Raw genomic sequence first — 8,872 nt, forward strand, 5'->3', positions numbered from 1 at the left:
GCTGAGCCCCAGATATGGTATAGCAGGGATAAGCTCCATCCCAATTTGTGTCTCACAGAATTTGTAAGCATTTTATTTCTGGTTATGCAACAATAGCAATTGGAACAGTGGGCTCATTAGCACCTCTGATAGTAGCTATTTAATTACTACATCAAGAAAAAGGAACTCAGACTTCAAATATGTTTGCTGAATCACTTTATCTCAAATGCTATACTAATGGAAACAGTTATGGGTGATGCTAAAAATGATTCAGGTAGGCTATGAGCAACAGAAAAGCCAAAATAGTAGCACTTAAGCAAGAAAGAAGTTTGTTTCTCCTCAGTTATGACTTCAGATAGGCAGTTCAGAGCTGCTACATTCCCCAGATGGAACTTAGACTTTCTATCCCTTATTTCCCGGCTACTCACAAAATGAGACTTCTGCCCCATGACCCAAGATGGCTGCTCAAACTCCAGCTACTATGTCTACATTTCCAATAGCAGGAAGGAGAACGGGGAGGAAACAACTATGGCCCCTCTTCTTAAGGATGCTTTCTGGAAGTGCATTACACGGCAACACTTGATACGGCAAGGAAATCAAGGAAAAGCTGTCTGTATTCCTGGTTGTCCTGTCTTAGTTAATATTACCGTAGAAAAGGAAAAGAGATATTAGGGAAGAAGTGGAAGATCCTGCCACATTCAGATTCCTAAATTCAATTCATATTTGGTTTAGGATTGTGGTTCAAATACACAATATAGCTACCTCAAGAACTACACCAATATATCCCCTGATAGATTCTCAACCCTAAAGATTTAAGTCAGTTCTTTCAGATAAAACAGTAGCATGTCTATAATGCTGTATCAACTTCTCCCACTGGATGGAACAGTTGCATATTAAGTGAAATAGTAAGCAAACACTTCATAAATGTTTCCTAAGAATGGAAAAGATGTTTACACAAAGCTATTTCTCTAAAAACAGTCATACATCTTAACAGATCTTCTTATGATCTGTGTTTCCTTGGGCAAGTCACCCAATATAACCTGAGGTTCAGTTGTGTCATCTATAAACAGGGATTACACATAATAGTTTTGTCATGACGGTTGAATGAGATTACATATGTCAAAGTGCTTTGTAAACAGTAGAGTTTTATACAAATATAAAGTTAGGCACCTTCAAAGCCATCACTCCAATAAAGACACTCAGTGAATTAAACAAAACATCTTTAAAAATTTTTAACAGTGTATAAATACATTCAGAAAATAATCTGTTGATAAAAGACCCCAACAAAGTTTACAGTACCTACAACAGAATTTACAGATCCCTATAACAGTTTATAGATTGGTTTAGTTTATAGTGACAAATATTGCTTTAAGAAATACCATTAATGCAAATGCATGATTTACAATATCCCCACAATAGAAAGAAAAAAATATATTCCTAAAACAAAATCTTTCAGGCATTTATTATGCCAAGTATTTAAATTATTATTCCCACTACAACATAAGAATAATCCTCTTTTAGTGGTAAAAGATAGCTCTCTTTAGAGGAAGGACCACTGAAGAGCATCCAGGGAGTTCCAAAGTAAAATCTGGCTATCCTTTCCCTAAAATAAATAGAACAGCAGCAGTCTCTAGGTCTCCCTTAAACATAAAACCATGACGATCCTGCTTATATTAACTGGACCTTAAGTACATGACCTTCTGCAAATAAAACAGAACTTAAGAAAGTAATTAACACCACTGGCCAGGACTGGGTTTTTCCTTTCTTGTGTACATCTAGGATAAGGTGTTTCACCATGAAGTACAGAGTCGGTTATAAAATTAACAATTACTTCTAAGTTAAATATAAGCCAAAGGGCATACTCTTCCCATGGAAAGAAAACTTTCCTCTGAAAATAATCTACAGAAATAGTATGTAAACACATAGGTTTGAGATAAACTAAGAACATCTTCTATGAATAACTACAGATCAAAATGCAAAGTTCTCCATTACTCATGTGTATGAACACAAGTGCTTTCATTATTTGCTGCATATGGAGATTATAAGACTATGTGCCTACTTAAGTACATTATGAAATAAATTATGGCAATGTTTCCAATGACACCATACCTCCCCACTAGAAAGAAAAAACAAACAATATGGAAACTACTTTTCCTCCTTTAAAAAAAAAAACTTTTAAACAGAGAAATAAACCCAACCCTCCTCTTTGCAACATGTGCTAATCTCTAAATGCTTCAGAGTCCAGACTCTCTTCAGTTGTTCCTCAATGCAATAAAACACATAAACTTTGTTTCTCCTTCAGGTAGTCTGTTCATTTTCCAAGTTCTGCAAAAGAGAAAATCTCCTTAATATTAACGTTACTGTACTTAACAAACCATGGACTTCAAAGCAGTAGGCCTAAGGAAACTGCCGTTATTTGCACACAGATCTAACTACTAAATTCTCTTACATTCAATGGCCCAATTATGTTAAAAGAGGACATGCTGGAGAAGTCCACTAATGGGTACCAGCCTCCATCCAAATGTCCAGGATGTTCCACTTTTGCAGAGCATCTCCAAGTGCCATGGAAGTCTACTAACCCTACCCAGGTCTGATTTCACATGTATTCAACGTCCCTTTCCCTTCAGGAACACTGAAAATCCTAAGGAAAAAAATCTACACACATACGACAATTATCACAAAGATGATCACAGAAACGTTTACTGGGGCCATGCAAAAACACCTTAAGAGAATCATGTCCCTCCAAGAGTGTTAGTTTTATGTACCTCATATATTTACACAAGAGAAACTGTATGGTAGAATAAAAAGAACAACGAATTTCAAATACGGGGAGCTGGGTTCAAGCCCTAGCTCTGCACCAGTTATTAGCTGTGTATTCTTCAGTAAGTCACTATATCTTTCAGGAATTTAGTCATCTAAACAGTAATTTCTGAACCAGAAGCATCAGCATCACCTGAGAACTCGTCAGAAATGCAAACTATGAGATTCCCACCCTAAAGGAATGGAATGAGAACCTCTGAGGGTGGGACCCAGCAGTCTAGGTTTAGCCCTCCAGGGGATTCTGATGCCACTGCAAGCTTGAGAACCACTGTCCTCTACAACACTATTTGGTCTACCCAGGGCACTACACAGAGGTTTTGTTCATAGAAAGACCTAGCCAATTTTCCTGAGAAATTTTACTAATTATCCTACTGAAAACCATGACTTAAACCCTCACGTTAGGAAACTATACTACAATCTTTATGTTTGGGGGAACGAGGTAAGGAGAACTCTGAGTACTTTAAAAATTCTTTCTTTAATAATATGGTCTTACTATGTTTCAACTTGTTCTTGCTATAAGCCCTAATATCATAAACATATTTCAAAATTGTTCATTTAGAGAAACCATAATTCACTGAAAGCAAATGAATGCAGGTAATTTAAAAATAAATAAATAAAAGAAAGTGATTGTCAACATTAGTTTGTCCCTCATAGTTTAAAATAATTCCAAGACAATGACAATACAGTTTCAGAATATTTTTAAAGCCTCCAGAGAGTAATTAAAACAACCTCATAATCAATTCCCCGACCATGCAGCCCCCCAAAAAATATTAAAACAGTCTCATAATCATCTCATATTTAAATAAATTTTCTTTTGAGTAGTATTTCAAAGAATTAAACTCTACAAGTGAGAAAACATTACAATCCTCACTGACCAAGTCAAAATGACCTTCATACCCAGAAAATACTCACTTGTCTTAAAAACTGCTTTCCAAGGTAAGATGTGGCCATGTTGGTTAAGTTCTTTCTGCTGCCCACTTTACACCTGATATAGCCATACAGGTTGGCACCTTGGAGCACCACACCCATGACAACCACTGCCTGGGAAAGGGGTGAACAAACTATGATTACTGACTTAAAATAGACTGACCGTTTTCTTTGCCTTAAAAAAAGGAAGCTATGCAAAGAAGACCTCTTCACCTGTCAGCAGAGACCTATCCAATAAGTGCTCTAAACTGAGCCACTTACCCAACAAATATTTATTGAGCACAAGATATGTGCCAGCACCAGTATGGGGGAGAGGGAGGGGGAAAAGGGCATCTCCAATGTTTCCCATGGGCTCAGAAAGGCTCAAATGTTAATTATTCCTTTAAGAATAAGAAAAGAATAATTGAGAGGCAGATCTGATTCAATAAACTGGAACAGGTAGAGGTGAATCTCTGCTCTATGCCAATATGTGTATGACAGTTGGTTTCTGGGAAGGCCAACCTCACACCTCTAGAGAACTTCTGGCATAGGCTTTCCCTTCCATAAATCCCAATCTAAATCTCATGGAAGAAAAATTAATTAGAATAACATGAGGAGGGCTCAATCTGGGAACAGGCTAAACAACACAAATTATGAGATCCCACCCCAGATCTACAGAATGAGAAACTCTGAGGGTGGGACCCAGCACTCTGAGTTTTTAACCCAGTTCAAACCCGAGAACCACAGAATGAGATGAAAAAGGAGTTAACAGAGCTAAGGAAATGCTGAGAGAAGCCCTCACTGACCCTCCATCCAAAGTAGTTGCCGGTTATTTCCTTAGCCCTGTCCTCCCCAGTACCCTGGGTATCATGCTGTTTCTAACATCTCCCACAATCTTATTGTTGTCTGTCTACCTCTACTAGAATGTAAGCGCTATTGGAACAGGTATTCTGTTTATCTTCCCCAAATTGTTTCCCCTGTGCCTAGAACAGTGCTAGCATATGGAGGACAAATCTAAAATATACTTCTGAATGAATAAATATAAAAGAGAAAACAAGACAAAAGCAATTAAAAGTTAGTTGATGAGAACACACAAAAATCACCCAACATGGAGATAACTGGTACCATGGACCTAGAGTAGCAAGAAAAAAAAAAGAACATAAATAAATGCAAAGACTTAGAGGACAATTTTCCTGATTCAAAGCAAAACCTGAGTCTGTATACTGGAAGGGAGCACAGGTTCCATAAAAATAGATTTAGAAAGATACAGGCAGAAACATATCCTGGTTATGGTATTAAACTTCAAGAATGAAAAAGGAATTCTTTATCCAGGGAGAAAACTGAGTCACTTTAACTCACGTAAGTAAGCCTGGTCCCAGATTTATCCACAACATTCCACACAAAAAAATGATGGAGTAATGTCTCCAAAGCACTGAGGGAAAGAAACTGTGGCACAAAAATATTAACTTCACCAAATCATTATTCAAATATAAAATCAATAGGCTCATATTCTTAAGCAGGAATGAGAGCCAAAGAACCAACAAGGTTCTTTTTGAAAAAAAAAAAAAAATCATCCAGCAGTGAAATTTAACCAACCAAGAGATAGAAGGAGAAGCTGTAATCCAAGGACTGGAAGTAAGCACTGATTCAAAGTATTCAAAAAACAGATCAAAGACAAAACAATCAGTAAGAAACAGTGTTTCAAAGGGTAATTGTTACAAAACCTGGCAACACAAAATTACATTGGAACAAACAAAACTCAGGTAAAACAAACAAACAAAAAAAAAACAGGAGAAAATGTGTTTGTTCCCTTTCCTTTCTAAGCAGCATCTGTAAGATTTAGCATATTACTTAAAGTTACAAAGGCATTCACTAGAGGAGCTAAAATAAGAACATAACCCACAAAAACCCAGAGGAGGAAACAGGGAAGATGAAGCACATAAGGGTTAATCTATCCCATCTTCAATAGCAGGAAAGCAATAGACAGTGAATAATTTTCCTAATCTGTGAAAGAGTATGATATAAACATATCAAGTAATTAAGATAACTACTAGAAGAACTGAAAATAGACAATAAACCTTCCAAAAGCCAAAAGGAAAAGCATGTGTATACACATACAAAGACAAAGAGAAACATGGAACTACTTTTTAAAAAAGAAAAAAAATTAAGACCAAAATATATCTGATATCAATAAATGTTAAGTGGGATAAACTCATCTATTAAATGAACAAGACAGTTTGAGTCAAGGGACAGATTGTATTTTTCAAAGACAGCAGCAATAGTATTACCTGGTTCACATGTTCTCTGAGAACTTCTTACTCTCCCAACAAGAAGTGGAGCCTAATTCCCACTGCCTTGAATAAGGGTGGGCAGCAGAAGTGACACTGTGACTTCCGAAACAATTCAGCCTTGGAGGTAGGACAGCCCCACCTGGAGCTCAGAGGCTCCACATACACAGCCTGGCAGTGCTGAGATTGCCGGCTGGGAGGGAGCCCAGACCAGCCCATGCAGAGAGACCACAGAGGTCTGAGACCGCAGGAGGAGACTCCTCTCCAGCTGCCAGGCCCCAGCTAACTGCATGAGCACTCAAGCTACAACCTCCCAGCCAAACTTCCCACCAAGAGAAATCGTGACAGATAAAATGACAGCTGTTTTACACCACAGAATTTTGGCGTGATTTGTTACACAGCTGTAGATAAAATATAGTAGCAGAACAAGTTACCAAGTAATATTTTCAGAGGTCACTATATGACTTCCTAAACTATGCCAAACATGTTAGTTTGGAGTTTACTTAACACATTATCAACAAGATAATAATGCAACAAATGCGGTAACCTCTGTACAAGGCGGGCTACATCAAATTCTGTTAGGCATTAATATTTCAGAAATTGGTGAAATGGGGTCTTTAACAAGACTCTACTATCCAGTACTATTCAGTAGTATAGAGTTGAGAAACAATTTGCAGAATACATGAGGAAGCTGCCCATTCAAGATAGGTCTCTAATTTTGAGGGCCCAGATGACCGCTTATTATGATTATCCATCAGATACCTTAAAGGGTTAATCAAAAGTTCTACATTGACACTCACCAACCATTTCACTCTGAAGGAGAAGAGAGCACTGAAGGCAAAGATCACCCATAGTACCGGACAGGTAATGAGTCCTAACCAAAAGATTCTTGATTCAGCCTCCGAAACAGTTTTATTCCCTTGAGGGGATGCCTACAAAAGAACATGAATTCAACAAACACATTGTGATATTTCTAAGTAAAAAGCGAAACATTTTGAATGAAAACTACATTTCATACAAACTCAAATACATCAATACAGACAATTCAAGTCCTAAATTAGAGTCCAAAAACAAGTTACTTATGACTCTTGTCACTATTTAATTTTAGGAACTGGTGTTAATATGCTTTGCTGTAACTCAAGAATTTCACATTTTCAGGGCAGAATGGGTACTTTATTGTGACCCAAGGTGGTCTTTGATAGATTTCTATTCAATTCCTTTTTGCATTACTCTGTTTAAAGAAACCTTTGGGTATCTTATTGGGTGAGGATCAAGGAAGTCAAGGGTACAGTCATCTTGGGGTCTAAAAGGATCCAGAAAAGGAAATGGAATTGAGGGAATATGGATAATGACCAAAACAACTTAGCAATATGCAGGCATTTACAAGGTAGATCTTGAAAACATAAAGAAAGGCGGGCAATGGTGGCTCAGTGGCAGAGTTCTCGCTTGCCATGCCGTACACCTGGGTTCGATTCTTAGTGCCTGCCCATGTTAAAAAAAAAACAAAACATAAAGGAATATGGGTTCACCAAGTTCAAATGTTGCTTTCTAAGACCCTTCTGATTTAATTGGTACTGTCTCCAAGCATATGTCATCTCCTCCCAGATTGATCTCCATGGGGAAACTGAATGAATTCAGTGTTTACTACTGAGCAGGCTAACCCAAAACAGGTAAGGGTGCCCCAGGTCTCTTAAAAGCAAAGACTTATAGAATAGATTGCTCCTGATCAATTCTGATTTTCTATCTAGTTGCAATCCTTCTCTTTCTTCTTCCTCACCAGAGTGGAAGAAGACTGTGGAAGCAAGGACAGAAAAGGATACAGGAAATGGTTATCAGTTGAATACAAAGGGGCCTATGGAGATAGCAGACAATCCAATACAGGCTAAGTGCTACCAAAAAGAAGCCTTATCAGCGACACCTTATAGGCAGCTATAACTGTTAAACTCTGACCCTACATCCTCTTCTCAGAGGACTCTGCCATGTAGATGCTTTGTTTCCGGTCTGAACTAGACAGAAAAGTACATTAGGTTTTAGAAGCCCATCTGGTTCAGTGCTGGCATGCCAAGTGATCTGGAGTAGTACTTTTAATCTTGAATACTTTTTCATCCTTTTATATTCAAAAATAATCTATACATAATTTATCAAATGACACTCTTTATTAAAAACAAAATAAACCAAACATTACCTTCCTAGACTCAAACACCCAATGGCTCTTTCCATCTTCATCGATATGATTCCACCAACGTAGGCCAACCATTAGTCTACCTGTGACATTCTGGTAAAGACGAATGTGAATACACACAATTTAAAAACATTATTTAAAGATCTATTGTAAGTTCATATCTTAGTGTAACATTTCATAAACATAAAAGTTTCCATCTTTACCTTTGTAATATCCAGTGAACAAACACCAAAAGATTACACAGAATGGCAACGGCAGAACCAGGAATGGAGATGACAGGAAAGTAAGAAGTCTATCTATAAATATTACCCATCTCTTTTCCCTCTGAGTGTCTGTCTTCTTTTCCACTCTCTAATCAGTGGGAAATAATAAGCCTCTTATTTTGTGGCTACAGTGACCTGCATTTCAACCACAGGCATTGAAAAAGGATTGGTTCATAGGTACAAATTTCTGAGTACAGCTATTAAATTGACATTATCAGTGATTACACATTCAGATTCATTATGACCTCATTTGTTTTCTGCTGCTTTGTTCTGTCAAAAGCAGATGTGTTAAAGACTCCCATCATGACAATGTTCTCTCTTCTGGTTCTAATAGCTTTTCATCGTGCACAGTTTGAGGCCATGTTACTTTGTGAACGATCCTCACTGTGATTTTAATCTTTATTAACACAATATGATTTTTTTGTTCCATTTAA

At 37.4% G+C, this 8,872-nt stretch overlaps 1 protein-coding gene across 2 annotated transcripts in view; it reads right to left on the bottom strand.

Annotated features, from left to right (window-relative positions):
• Positions 1-1,186: 1,186 nt before the first annotated feature.
• TVP23C (trans-golgi network vesicle protein 23 homolog C) overlaps positions 1,187-8,872 on the bottom strand; it is a 21,308-nt gene continuing 13,622 nt past the window's right edge. The window contains exons 1-5 of one of the 2 annotated variants that reach the window (XM_077166066.1): positions 8,379-8,671; positions 8,179-8,268; positions 6,794-6,925; positions 3,712-3,840; positions 1,187-2,304 (exon numbers count right to left, since the gene is read on the bottom strand). In XM_077166066.1, coding sequence (XP_077022181.1) covers positions 2,278-2,304; positions 3,712-3,840; positions 6,794-6,925; positions 8,179-8,250 — 360 coding nt within the window. In that variant the 5' untranslated portion in view covers positions 8,251-8,268; positions 8,379-8,671 and the 3' untranslated portion in view covers positions 1,187-2,277. Of the gene's footprint in view, positions 2,305-3,711; positions 3,841-6,793; positions 6,926-8,178; positions 8,269-8,378; positions 8,672-8,872 lie in introns of those variants that run through there. The other variant, XM_077166064.1, reaches the window with a different exon arrangement.

Source organism: Tamandua tetradactyla, chromosome 6 (genome assembly GCF_023851605.1).
Source record: "Tamandua tetradactyla isolate mTamTet1 chromosome 6, mTamTet1.pri, whole genome shotgun sequence".
NCBI classification, from domain to species: domain Eukaryota; kingdom Metazoa; phylum Chordata; class Mammalia; order Pilosa; family Myrmecophagidae; genus Tamandua; species Tamandua tetradactyla.